The sequence below is a fragment of the Belonocnema kinseyi genome, chromosome 7, assembly GCF_010883055.1.
Source record: "Belonocnema kinseyi isolate 2016_QV_RU_SX_M_011 chromosome 7, B_treatae_v1, whole genome shotgun sequence".
NCBI classification, from domain to species: domain Eukaryota; kingdom Metazoa; phylum Arthropoda; class Insecta; order Hymenoptera; family Cynipidae; genus Belonocnema; species Belonocnema kinseyi.
The window spans coordinates 41077392-41091565 of NC_046663.1; the positions used below are offsets into that span (position 1 = coordinate 41077392).

The 14174-nt window shown below is 28.5% G+C and overlaps 1 protein-coding gene across 1 annotated transcript; it reads right to left on the bottom strand.

Annotated features, from left to right (window-relative positions):
• Positions 1-2398: 2398 nt before the first annotated feature.
• Positions 2399-13074, bottom strand: LOC117176862 (fork head domain-containing protein crocodile). Its single transcript, XM_033367213.1, has 2 exons — positions 11292-13074; positions 2399-3705 (listed from the first exon to the last, which is right to left on the bottom strand). The coding sequence occupies exons 1-2, from the start codon at positions 12584-12586 to the stop codon at positions 3579-3581; spliced, it is 1422 nt and encodes a 473-aa protein (XP_033223104.1). The 5' UTR covers positions 12587-13074; the 3' UTR covers positions 2399-3578.
• Positions 13075-14174: the final 1100 nt, after the last annotated feature.

The following is a 14174-nucleotide window of genomic DNA, read 5'->3' on the forward strand; positions in this document are numbered from 1 at the left end:
TCTTAGTGAAAACCTTTTGAAATCTTTGGGGAAATATTTTGGAAATATCTGATATTATTTGAAAATTTATTGAAATCTTTGTAAAATCTATCTGAATTTTTGTGAAATAATTTAAATCTTTGCGAAATATTGGAAAGCATTGTAATCTTTCTAAAATCTTTGGGAAATATTAAAAATATTTTGGAATTATCTGATATTATTTGTGAAATTATTGAAATCTTTCTGAAATCTGAGTGTTTGTGAAATATTTTTAATCTATTTAAAATCTTTGAGAAATATTTGAAAAATTATTAAGGTGTTTTTAAAATCTTTTAAATGTGTCCGAATTCTTTCTGAAACCTTTAGAAATTCATTGAAATCTTTTACATCTTTTGGAAATCTTTGCGAAATTATTAAAATGTTTGTAAAACCTTTAAAATCTACCTGAAATCTTTCCGAAATTGTTGGGATCTAATTTAAATCTTTTGGAAATTATTGCGATCATTCTGAAATATTTAAAACTTTTTTGAAATATTTAGTAATATTTGTGAAATTATTGAACCCTTTAAAAGATCATTAAAATCGTTGTGCAATCTTTGAAACATATCTAAAATCTTTGCGAAACATTTGAAATCTTTGGAAAATCATTTAATTAATTATGAAATCTTTACGACATATTTTTAAAATGTTTGGCATTAATGAAATTATTGAAATTTTTGTGAAATCAAAGAATTCGTTGTGCACTCTGTGAAATCTATTTGAATTTTTTTTTTGAAATAATTGACATCTTTGCGAAATCTTGAAAATAATTGAAATCTTAGTTGAAACCCTTCTGAAATCTTTAGGAAATATTAAAAATATTTTGGAAATATGTAATATTATTTGTGAAATTATTGAAATCTATCTGAATTTTTGTGACAGAATTGAAATCTTTCTAAAATTGTTTAAATCTTCTAAAAATCTGTTTAAAAAAATATATAAAGTCTTTGGGGTATTATTGAAATCTTCGTGCGATCTTTATAAATTATCCGAAATATTTGTGAATTTTTTGGGTAATTATCGAAATATTTGTTAAATCTTTGTGAAATATTTTTAAAATATTTGACATATATCAAATTATTGAAATCTTTGTGAAAGCATAGAAATTGTTGTGCACTCTTTGAAATCTATCTAAATTTTTTGTGAAATAATTGAAATCTTTGGGAAATATTAAAAATATTTTGGAAATATCTGATATTATTTGTGAAATTGTTGAAATCTTTGTGAAATTTATCTGACTTTTTCTGAAATTATTGAAATCTTTGCGAAATCTTGGAAAGCATTGAAATCTTTCTGAAATCTTTGGGAAATATTTAAAATATTTTGAAAATATGTGTTATTATTTGTGAAATATTGAAATCTTTGTGAAATCTGTCCGAATTTTTGTGAAATAATTAAAATCTTTTAAATCTATCTAAAATATTTGCAAAAAAACATTTGAAAAATCTTTAGTCTTTTTGAAATCTTTTAAATCTGCCCGAATTCTCTCTGAAATCCTTAGAAAATCATTGAAATCCATTGAAATCTTTCCGACATTTTTGTGATCTAATTTAAATCTTTTTGAAATTATTGCAATCGTTCTAAAATATTTGGAAATATTTAAAACGTTTTTCAAATATTTAGTAATATTTGTGAAGTTATTAAAACCTTTAAAAAATCATTAAAATCGCTGTGCTCTTTGAATTCTATCTGAATTTTTTGTGAAAAAATTGAAATCTTGGAAATCATTGAAATCTGTCTAAAACATTTGGGAGATATTTAAATTATTTTGAAACTGTCAGATATTATTTATGAAATTGTTGACATTTTTTTGAAATCTGATTTTTTGTGAAATAATTAAAATTTTTTTAATCTATTCAGAATAATTCCGAAATATTTTGTAATCTTTGCAAAGTCTTTGTGCACTCTTAGAAATCTATCTGAAATCTTTGGAATATATCTAAAGTCTTTCTGAAATATTTAGAAAATCATTGAAATCTTTAAAATCTACCTGAAATCTTTCCGAAATTTCTGGAATCTTTGTGAAATCTTGTAAAACGATTGAAATCTTTTGTAAAATCTTTGGCAGTATGAATGCTATCTGTATTTCTTCCTTATTATTTATTATTGCCTATTAATTATTTATTTATTATTTATGATTTATATAACATTTTTACATGGTATATTATTTTTAAACTACGTACAAATGGTGCTATTTAATATTATTTCTGCCCCCCCCCCCCCCCCCCCCCCCCCCCCCCGCCTTAAAAAGGCTCCACCACTTCTGAAATAATTAAATCTAAAGTAAAAGGATTAGAGGGAAATTATTAAGACAGAAAAAAACGAAAAATTTCATTGATTGTATAATATATTTCGGAACGTTTGCATCTCGCTTTATGTTGTTAATAATAACAATTATCATCGTTGACAACTACGGATTGTGTATTTATGGCATTTCGCGTGTTTCATATAATTATTTCATTTCTATTAATATATCTTTCATATTCTATGTTCTATACAATCTATGCCTATTTATACGCCTCTTCAATATACACACAGAGATCTACTCTTTCAGAGAAAAAAAAAGTCAAAAAAAATTCCCCTGGACCTGTCCAAGACAATTTTCTGATTTCTTAACGTCTCTGGAGCCTACAACAATTTTTCTACACTTTTTCGAGTTCGTACAATCGTAATCTACCTAACTAACGACTTATCTATTCACACTATTTTTTTAATATATAATAAACGCTATAATTCTATATCAATAAATATATCTCAGCTCTCTTTCGCACGTGCAATCCTAACTTTTTTTCAAGTTCAGGTTTCACGGTACGATAAATGCACATAACCGAGTGGATTATTAAATTGAATATTCCAAAAGCATTCTTTAAATGTCCAGTCTTTTTCAGGTTTTGTTGCACTTTGTAAAAAAATGGGGGTTTTTATATTAACAATAATGAGAAGAAAGAAATGGATAAAAAATTTTAATTTTTAACTCGATGTTTCTTCAATTGTATGCTACATTTAAGAAAGCGACTTCACCTTGTCTTCGTTCGTTGACAGAATCCGAAAATATTTTTTAAAAGAACCAGCAAACATGTTTTTGCAAATGTCATGATTTGCACAATTGTGTAGCGAAATTTGAATGCCGGTTGGGTGAGGTCAGGAAAGGTATTTGCTTAGCTGATGACTGCTTGAAAGAGAATTCGTAATTTTCCAAAATTACGATAAAAAATATTGGAACGATATTCAACAGACGTTTGCTTTTGACAGCTCATATGCCAATATTTCAAGGCTGGAAAGTTTATTTCAGGCGGACCTTTTCGGAATATTTTAGCGACGGCAAATTGAGATCGATATAAAATGAATCACGATTCCTCCCTTTTCACTGACTTGATTTGAATAAAATGAAGGTAACATTGCTGAGGATTTTTATAATTGGAACATTCATTACTTTAATTCCACTCTTTTGACAATTCCTCCGACGAGGGAATCCATTCTTGTTTGACGAAGACATGGTTCGGGTCATACTGATTGGTAGTCCCTTCAAGGTCTCGATCAGACCTTGAGTTTCGATATTCTCAGTATTTATGCAACGTGATTGGTAGATTTCCACTCGAAGTTACAGCATTGCAGTCCTGATAATATCTGTGATAAAGGGGTGGTGAAGGTGCTGCACCTGAAGAGAGAGGCGTTGGCGGGCTTGATCTAGAACAAAAATTCAAAAGTTCTTTTTACACTGTTCAAAAATTATAATTTATTATTTTTTACTCGAGGGAGAGAGCGAGAAAACAATATTTAATTTAATTGCAGAGGTTTTTTCAAGAATTTTTCAAAAAATATTGAAATTTCCAACCAAAATGATGAATCTTCAACAACAACAATCTCAACTAAAATTTGTATAGCTAAAATTTCTAAATATTACCAAAGAATATAAATTTTGCAACAATTTAGTTGAATCTTCAACCAAAACAGATAAATTTTCGAACCAAGAAAGATTGTTCAGTCAATAGAGAAATAAAAATATCCAAAGTGTTGAATTTTCAAGCAAAGGGCTAATTTTCTCTCAAAAGAATTGAGTTTTTAATCCGGAAATATGAATTTATAACTGAAATTGAAATAAGAAGATTAAAAAATCTCAACTAAAATTAGAATAGTTAATATTTCCAAATATTACCAAAGAATAAGAATTTTTTAACAGTTTAGTTGAATTTTCAAACAAAACAAATAAATTTTCAAACTAAAAAGAGGAATTTTCAACAAGAGTTGAATTCAGAATTTTCAACCAAGAAAGATTTTTCAGTCAATAAAAAAATAAAAATATCCAAAATATTGAATTACAAGCCAAAAAGAGTAATTTCCTTACAAACCAGTTGCGTTTTCAACCCGGAAATATGAATTTATAACAAAAATTGATTACTTAATCCACAAAATTTTGTTTCTTCTACCGAAATAATTGGATTTTCCACTTGAAAAGATGAGTATTCAATAAAATAAAGAATATTTTAACTAAGAAAGATACATACTTAAGAAAAAATTTTCAAAAAAAAGTTAAATCTTCCAAATTAATTTTTGAACTAAGACGATAAATTTTCAATTAAAAATATATATTTGAACAAAAATATGAATTTTCAACGCAATAAATGGTTTTTTGCTAAAAAAAAATGAAGAATTTTCAAAATAAACAGAATATTTCAATCTTTAGTGAGAAAAAATAATTTTATAATAAGAAAAAAAAACGAATTTTCAACAAAATAGTTTAATTTTTAAATAAAGAAATTAGATTCTAACTGAAATGAGTTTACAATTAAAAAAAAAGAAAGGTTAACCAAACAGTTATATTTTCAACCCGAAATTTGAACTTTCTGTCAAAATAGAACAATTTTCAAAACAAATCAAATATTTCAATTTTTAGTTAAGCATAAAAATTAAATTTTAAACCAACATATTTATACGAAGTTGAAAAATACTTAGTGGAATCCTCAATCAAAAACGATCCATTTTTAAACCAAAAAAAAAACATAAAATTTCGCTTAGAGTTGAATTGTCAACCAAGACAGATTTTCCAGGTAATAAAGAAATAAAAATAACAAAAATGTTGAATTTTCAAGCCAAAACGAAGAGTTTCCTCGAAAATATGTTTTACAAACATAAAATGTAATCTTTAATCCAAAAACATAATTTTTCTATCATAATAACTGAACCTTCGACGTCAAAATACGAATGTTCTATGAAATAATTGAATTTTCATACATATTTAAGTAAAAATGAAATAATTACACTTTTAAGTTAAAATAAATTAATTTTCAAGTAAAAAAACGAATTTAAAAAAAAAGTCACATTTTCATCCCATGAAAATAATCTTCAATAAAAAAAGAAATTTTAAACAAATAGTTAAATTTTCAACCCAAAAAAAGTACTTTCTGCCAAAAAAGGAAAATTGTTCAAGCAAATAAAACATTTCAATTTTTAGTTGTAAAAATAAATTTTAAACAAAAAAAACAAGTTTTCATCAGAATAGTTAAATTTTTAACCACGGTGGTGAATCTTCAATGAAAAAGAAAAATTCTCAACGAAAAGTGTCTACAATAAAATGTTTTTATTTTCAATCGAAAACAGTTGAATCTAACAAAAAATATGAATTTTCTATAAACTAATTGAATTCTCAACCAAAACAGATCAATTTTCAAACCAAAAAAGTTTAATTTTCAACAAAAGACGTGAATTTTCAACAAAATATTTTCATTTTTAAAGAAAATTTCAACCTTATAGATATATTTTCAACCAGAAAAATGAATTTTCAATCGAAAAGATGAATTATTCTCCAAGATGATCAATATTTTACCACAGAAGACGGATTTTTAAACAAGAAATTTCATTTTTAACAACAAACAAAAGATTAAATTTTCACCAAAAGACGAATTTCCTACGGAATACTTTCTACAAAGACAATTAATTTTGTAACCAAAAAGACGTATTTTCAAACAAGAACGATTTTTCAGTAAAGAAAGAAAAAAAATTCAACCCAATTGTTACATTTTTAATCCATAAGGACAATTTTTCTACGAAAGAGTTTAATTTTTAACATGAAAACATACATTGTCAATAAAAAAGTTAATTTTCACACGATTAGTTGAATTTTTATCGTAAAAAAATCAAGTATCAACAAAAATGTAACGGTTGCTATTTTAGTCAAAACAAAAAAAAATAATTTTAAGTCAAAAACATTTGAAGAAATGAAAAGAATTCTTCAAAAAAAAAGAATTATTTTCAAAACCAAGGCTTGTCAAACAAGAACGATTTTTGAAAGAAAAAAAATTCAACTAAATTGTGGATTTTCAAGCCATATGAAGATCAAATTTTTTTTAAAGCAATTAAATTTTCAAGAAACCGATTAATTTGGACTTAACATTCAACGACTTCCCAACAAAACTGTTTAATTTTGGAAAAAGTATATGATTAGCTTCAACTTCAGATTTCACTCCAGTGAGTCGTTAAGTTTTATACGATCGGAAAAATAATCAGTTTAAACAAGTTGAAAACAAGAGAAAAAATTTATAGAACCAAACGTCAATTAAAAAAAGCCTTTTTACAAATGTTGATGCTTGGGTCAATTAAAATCGATATCTTTCAAAACCCAGCCAAGATGTCATTCAACCAGGTTTTCTATTATTTGAAAAAAAAAACTACAAGAATCAAAACATTCCAGACTCTAATGCCAATTTTAAAAAAATCTTCTCTAAAATTATTTGGGTCAATTAAAACCGGTATCTTTCGCAAAACCAGTAAAGGTGCCATTTAGCTATTTATATCAACATTTGCTCTTGATCGGCTCATTATCAAAAAGGAATTCAAAATAAAATTTAATTCATGTGCTCTTGCGGTTTAAAAAATTAATAATTAATTTGAGAGGTTTTAAATGGTTATGCCAGTTGTTTCACTCACGAAACCCGAAATATTCGAGGATTTTAAACGTCATGAGCGCATATAGATCAAGCGAAACGAGGAGAGAAATGTAGCAACCACATGCGCTAAGTGTCAGGGCGTATTTGTCGCTCATTCCAAATCGCTCTTTACGCCTTTATGATAAAATAAAGCAATGGAAATGAATTAGTACACTTTAGTATAGTAGTTGACAACTCTACCATTAAAAATTTCTCTGATCTTTTTAAAATATTTTCAGGTGGTTGATCTTTTTTTCTAATTCCGCTGAAATGGATATTTAGACTGTTTCCGATAAATCTAGACTCACAGAAAAATATTTTTTACGATAATTTTTAAAACTATTTGCCTTTAAAATGAAAAATCTTTATTTATATGTTTATTTATTTATTCGATTTTGAAAATTATATTTGTTCCCTTGATTATGGACAATTTAAAGCTGAACAATTATTTGTTTTGAAAATATAATTCTTGGTCAATCATTTTTTTCAGTTCAACATTATTTGACTATAATCATTTTATTCTTAAGCAAAACGTATGATTATTGTAAATAAATAAAATTTAATGATAATTTAAGTGAATATAATTTAATTAATTTAATAAATCTGAGGCTTAACCAAATTCTTATATCATTTTGATTTACAATCTTTGAGTAACATCTCACTAGAATTTTGAAATGCAAAACATTGCTTACTTCAATTTTAAGTGCAAGAAATTAAATTGAGTAAATCGATATAAATAACGATTTTTTATGTTTCTTAATTATTTTCATTGTAAGAAAAACAATTTTATTTAAAATTATAGTGAAACCTTTTTTTTTTTTGTTATTGTTTTTATTCTAATTAATGATACTTAGCTAACAAACGCAAAAAAATTTAGATGAGAATCTTGATATAAAAAATGCAACAAAACTTCCATAAAAAATAAATCCAAATTCTCTTCAGTTTCAACTAATGTACAACTAATTTTTAACGTTCGGAAGACAGGTATTTCTAAGTTCATTTTTTTAAAGTTCAGATTGGTTGTTTTTTTCAGAATGTTGTTTTTGGGATTTTTTGTTTCTTTTAAATAAATTTTTAAAAGTAATTTCTAAAGATATATTGATCTTATAACGAACAGTTTCCAGTAAACGTAAAATACTTAGAAAGGATGAACTTTTTACGACTATAAATATAAATTAATTAAAAAAATTAACCACGAATTCCTGGACAATTATTTAAATATTATTAGCCTTCCCTTAGAAAATGTAAATATAATTATTTTGCCATATTCGAGATTTTATCCATGAGTTTTTCCCCCTAAATAATTCGTTTTGCTGCCTTAAAATAGACACGTTTAAATAGCAAATTTATGTCAAAGTCCCTTAATTTTTATAATACTAACATGAATTTTTTCCTCATAATCAAACGAAAGAAATTAAAATTGTGCTTTTAATAAGCCCAAGGCGAAAACAAAATGGCAATTTAATAAAAAATCATTGTAAAAAAATGTACAATTTCTATGTTTTTAAACAATTCGAACAAATCTGAAAATATTTTTAATTATTCGTAATTCTTTAGTTCATTTTAAAAGCGTCATTTTTCTAAATTGTTACGATATTTTTAGATTAGTTCCCTCGATTGGACCCTAGGTTCGAATTTGGTACAAAAACAAGATTTTCATAAATATTACTAAAATTTATAAAAACATATATTAAATTATGATTAAAAAAAAGTTTATTTACACATTTTTTTAAAATTTTCAACTGCTTTTTTTTACCAATTTTAAGCTCAAACAGGAATCTGGGGACAAAATTCAACAAATATTTCAACAATTTCGAAAAATACTGTGGAAACTAAGCTTTAAAATGAACACAAGAACGTTTAAAAATATTTCTAGAGTTATTCCAATTTTTTAAAACTTCGAAATTTTAAGTTTTTTAAAAATCTGTTTATAAAATTGACGTTTTTGGACCAAACTTGGGCTTCTTAAACGCAGAATTTTATTGTCTTTTGGAATATTATGCATAAAAAATGTTATTTTCATGAATATAAATTTTTTTTCCTAACTTGTAAAAGTCTTTCAATTATTAAAATCGTAATTATTATTAATTACTATTAATTTATGAATGAACAATCTGAATAGTTGGAATCCTGTATATTATTTTAATTCTGTTTAAATGTATTATTCTTCTATTCACCATAAACTTAAAAAAAAAACTAGTTTGAAAGAAATTAAAAAATGTTTTATAAACCTTCGAAAATCATTCAGTTGGAAAATATTTTTAATTTTTACAAAACTTCTAAAATTACTAAATATCCTTATATCTATCTCGAATAATTCCTAAAATTGTGAAAAATGTTCCAAAACTTTCTAAAAAATGCCTCAGATTTCTTTTGAAATATTTTTAAAAAATTTTAATTTAAAAAAAAGAATATTGAAAATTTGCACGCGATTCTTAAGAAATGCTTCTAATTTTCTTGAAACCTTTCCAAAATGCCAAAAAGCTTTAAAATATTTTATCGAAGTCTTAAAATATTAATTTTTGTTGAATAAACATCATTTTAAGTTTTTCCAGAAACCTTAAGGAAATTTCTTTGTTATCTGGAAATCTTTCAAAATCCTTCACAAGCTTAAAAAGTTTATTTTAAAACCTTCTAAAAGATATACATTTTGTTTTAATCTTCTAAACTGATTTGAACTTTTCTTCGAATTTTTGTAAATCTGAAAAATTAAACAAAATTGTCCTTAAATCTTTTAGATTTTTTTCTCGACAATTTTGAAAATCTTTGAATGTTGAACAAATGGAAACAGCCTTATAAATTTAACTTTTAGAAATAAAAAATCATTTTTAATTTTGTCAGGAAATCAGAAAAAATTGGCTCATTCTCTCGAAATGTTTCAAAATTCTTAAAATATTTCGAACTTTGTTCGATATGTTCAACAATCTAGATTTTAGTGGTGTACATTTTCTTTAAATCTTTCCCAGTTTAAAATCATGTTTGTCTCTTTATAAAATTTCTAAATATTTTTTTGAATTACTTGCATTTTTTGTACATATTTCTTATTTTTGCAAAATTAAAAAATATTGTAGTCTCGGTTTTGTAAATTTACAAAAAAATCTTTAAAAACTGGTCTTAAAGCCTTTCAGATACTTTTTAATCAATTTATGAAATCATTTGAAATTCTTTATTCGAATTCTTCAAGAACCTAAAACTTTAAAAAATGTTTTTAAATATTAGGTATTCGCTTAAAATTATAAAAAATTATTTTTTAAATAGTTCAAATTTGTATTCAATTTTTTCAAATCCATTTAAGTTTAAAATTATTTTTTAAATCTTTTTAAAACTTATAAATATCTTTCAGACTTACTGGAATGTATATTCTAAAATCGTGTATTCCTGGAAATTAATAAAACTTTTCTTTAAATACTTCTATATTACATATTTTCTTTCAAAATTTTACGTAATTATTTGAAATGTTTTGAAATCTTTCTTAATTTTCTTTTCAAATTAATTTTTTACAGTGAAAAATCTTTTTAAAGTTTCCCAGGAATCTTAAAGAAATTTTTTTAATGCTTTTCAAACCTTTCAAAATTCTCTTAAGAAGACTTTTTTTAATATTCATAAATATCAGCATTCCCTTTATATGTACTATATATGTAGTTTTAAAAATGTCAATTATAAATATTAAAAATAATGAAAATATTATATTTTTCTCAAAAAGATTTTCTCACTGTGCTCCACTGGGAGCAAAAAAATATTTATCAGAAAAATATAATTTTTTCTATTTATTTTCCATCTAGTCAAAAATGAAGTTAATGATTGTATGTTATTTGAGGAGTTAATTGATCAATAGTTTTGATTTCTATTTTCAAAGATTGTGGAATGACATCTGCACTGATCGATAATAATTACCTCTGATGATAACACAGATTCCTTTAAATGAAAATATTGATACGGAATAAATCAAAAACACTAATGCCAAATTTTTTCATGAAGAATTTCGTAATCAAAATCTTCATTTTAAACCAATCTGGTGAAAAAACGAGAATCTTGCCGCGATCGAAACTTTTCTTAACCCTCGACATTTTTCGTTTCACCTAGAACGGGTCCATCAGACCCAATCAAACTTCAAATAGATATATCTCTCGTTTAAATAGACTTAGCTCAATTTTTTTAAATTATAGCCCAGGGTCTCGCAAAAATAAATACTGTAACATTAGATATAAAAAACGTACGGGTCCCTGGGACCCGTTTTAACAATTGAGTATTAAGAATCTCGATCAAGACGAAACGATATTAGAGTATCATAATGGCAAACCGAGATTAAGTTAAGTTCTACCGCCGATAGAAATATAAAATAATATTCACCTATAAAGTTGACAGCTCGGAGTCTCCTGGTAGATGCTAGCAGGATCAGGACTAGCAGCTTCCTGGTACCACTGTGTATGTCCACTGTTATTATGGTTATTATGGTCCATAATGTATCCAGAGGGACAATAGGGAGAATACACGCTAGTAGGTGGTGAAGGATTTCCCCTCGAAGGATTCACATGTGGATAGCCTGAAGAAGCCATCATGGCTGCGACGGTGGCTGTCGTAGTTGCTGTTGTAGTGGCCACAGAAAGATCCCTGGAACCAACAGATCCCATTGTCTCCCTGGACGCAGACATTAGGGAATGTGGATGTCCATGTGGATGTTGAAGTCCATGAGGTAAATGGGAATGATGTTGTTGGTGGTGCTGATGATGCTGATGCTCTCGAGGAGAATTGTTCATCAGCGTTCCATTTTCCCGACTCGTCATCAGCGCATCAACACTGAAGCTCGCTGGATCCAACCCCATCGACACATCCTGGATGGGTTCTTGATGCACCTGATGTACTGAATGAGCACCGAGTGCACTCTGAATCACGCTTTGTGTTGTACTCGAATTCTTGTTTTCTTGAATGGGACTATGAGCATATTTACTGATCATACAATGAGAGCTACTCGGATCATTGATGGGTTCCCTCTTAGGCTTACAAAGCCCACTATCCATGATCTTCTTGGAGGAATTGTCAGAAGTTGGCAAAATGTGATTCAATGGTTTATCTTCCACCCTTTTTTCTTGCACCATTCCCTGTCGTTTCATTGCTTCCTCCTTCTCTTTAAGAGCATCCTTCTTCTTGAAACGTCTTCGTCTTCTTAGATAGGATCCGTTGTCGAACATGTTGTAACTGTCCGGATCAAGGGACCAGTAGCTGCCTTTTCCTGGTTTCTTATCATCCCGAGGGACTTTAACGAAACACTCGTTAAGACTCAGATTGTGTCTGATGGAATTCTGCCAGCCTTGTTTGTTCTCTCTGTAGTAGGGAAAACGCTCCATGATGTATTGGTAAATCCCGTTTAGGGTGATCTTCTTATCTGGGGCGTGCTGGATTGCCATTGCGATAAGGGCGATGTAGCTGTAAGGTGGTTTCACCATGTCCTTGCCTGGGTGATGAAAGTGCTGCTGGGAAATCCCCGTAACCTGGTACCCGGCGGCCGTCGCATAGCCCCCGTAGCGGTATTGTTCGTAATACCCCGGAGTGGCGCCGACGCTCGGGTAAGTCGGTGTCCCCATACCTACTGGAACGGCCGTCGCGTGCCGGTAGTAGGCGTTTTGTTCCCCGAAAAGGGTGTGCATTTTGTGATTTCTTGAATGGGTTTCAGGCTCTCGATTATGATGGGGAATTTGGCGAAAGTCTTCACTCAGACATTTCGGGTCGTTGATGGTCAATTAGGATTATGGCTTGGGGAAATTATCAGAATAGGGAAGAAAAGAGTTTTAACTATGAGAATTAACCACAATAATCGAGAGAATCCCAGAGTTTCATCAATCTTCAATATCACAGTAATCACTTTCTGAAGAAAAAAAAAAAACTTTGAAAAACACGTCACACACTTGTAGTTCCTGAGTCCACTATTCTTCCGAATGCACTATCAACACAAAGCACTCGAGATTGCAGTTTCAAGATAAGTTATCTTGTCGCAAGGGAATATTCTTTATTTTATCGATTGTACTTGGACACTATAGGCCAGGCGAAGAAAGTACCGAGGATTCATTGGTTCAAACAGGTCGACCTGTTTCTGATAGCAACACGTAAAAGCGCGTACACGGGATATTATGATACACAACAGCGGCAAGTTTACTCAACCCCGAGTAAAAACACACTGGGGACTTCGTTCTGGGTCTCTCGCTGAGAGCGGAGTGCGTTCTAGGGATGCGCAAGTAACCACGCGCCCAGCTTCGAAAAATCTGAGAAAAGTTCCGACGAGATGATGAAAAGTGGGGGAGTATGGTTGGAAATTATTGGCGGAATGGAGGGAAACCACACCCCATTTATTGTCGCACCCAATGGAGTGTGCTCGTTCCTAGGGGATTAATGAGGGAGGCGTGAAGCCCCTTTCGAACCGTTCCCAACGAGAACTGGGCTAGGGTATGTCACGCCTTCAATTCAGCACAAAAGCGACTGAAAGCAGGATCAGTGAGAGAGAAAGAGCTGAAAGAGTGCGGGAGAGAGAGGAAATAAAATAGTGGGTGGAATGAGAGAGAGAGAGAGAGAGGGAGATAAAGAGAGAGAGAGAGAGGATTTAGCTACCGGTACTCTGTGGTCCCCCAGAGTGAGTGAAGACTTGAAATGTGTTCTTTTTCTTTCCTTTCACGATTCAACGAATAAAGCGGTACTCCCTATTCCTAAGGAATCCGCGAAATTCGAAGGTGAAGGAACCGTGGAGATTTTAGAGCGGTGATTTTTTTAGATTCTGGATATAAATTTGCGATTTGGAGATACTTAGACTTTTAAAATATAAATTAATTTAGCTACTTAAATATAAATAAATAAGAAAATTTATTTATTTTTGTAAAAATTTCGACTAATTATTATCCATTTTCCAATTACACAATAATTTAATTTAATTAATGATAAAAAAAAAATGTTTGCTGATCGAAAGTCATGTCAGAAATTTGGATTTCGTGAAAAATTGATTAGACTCATAATTTAAATCAGTAAAAATTCGACTAATTTGTCTGTTAAATAAAATAGTAAAATTATTTCTGAATTAAACATTTCCATTAAATTCATATATTTTAATCAATGGTTAAAAGTAATCATAAGTGACTGATTAACACATTAAAAGTTACGCATCGGATGAATCAAAAATACTGATTTAATTTGTAAATCACGAAAAATGACTGATTTAATTAGTGAAAGTTGCTTAATAAATCATTTAAT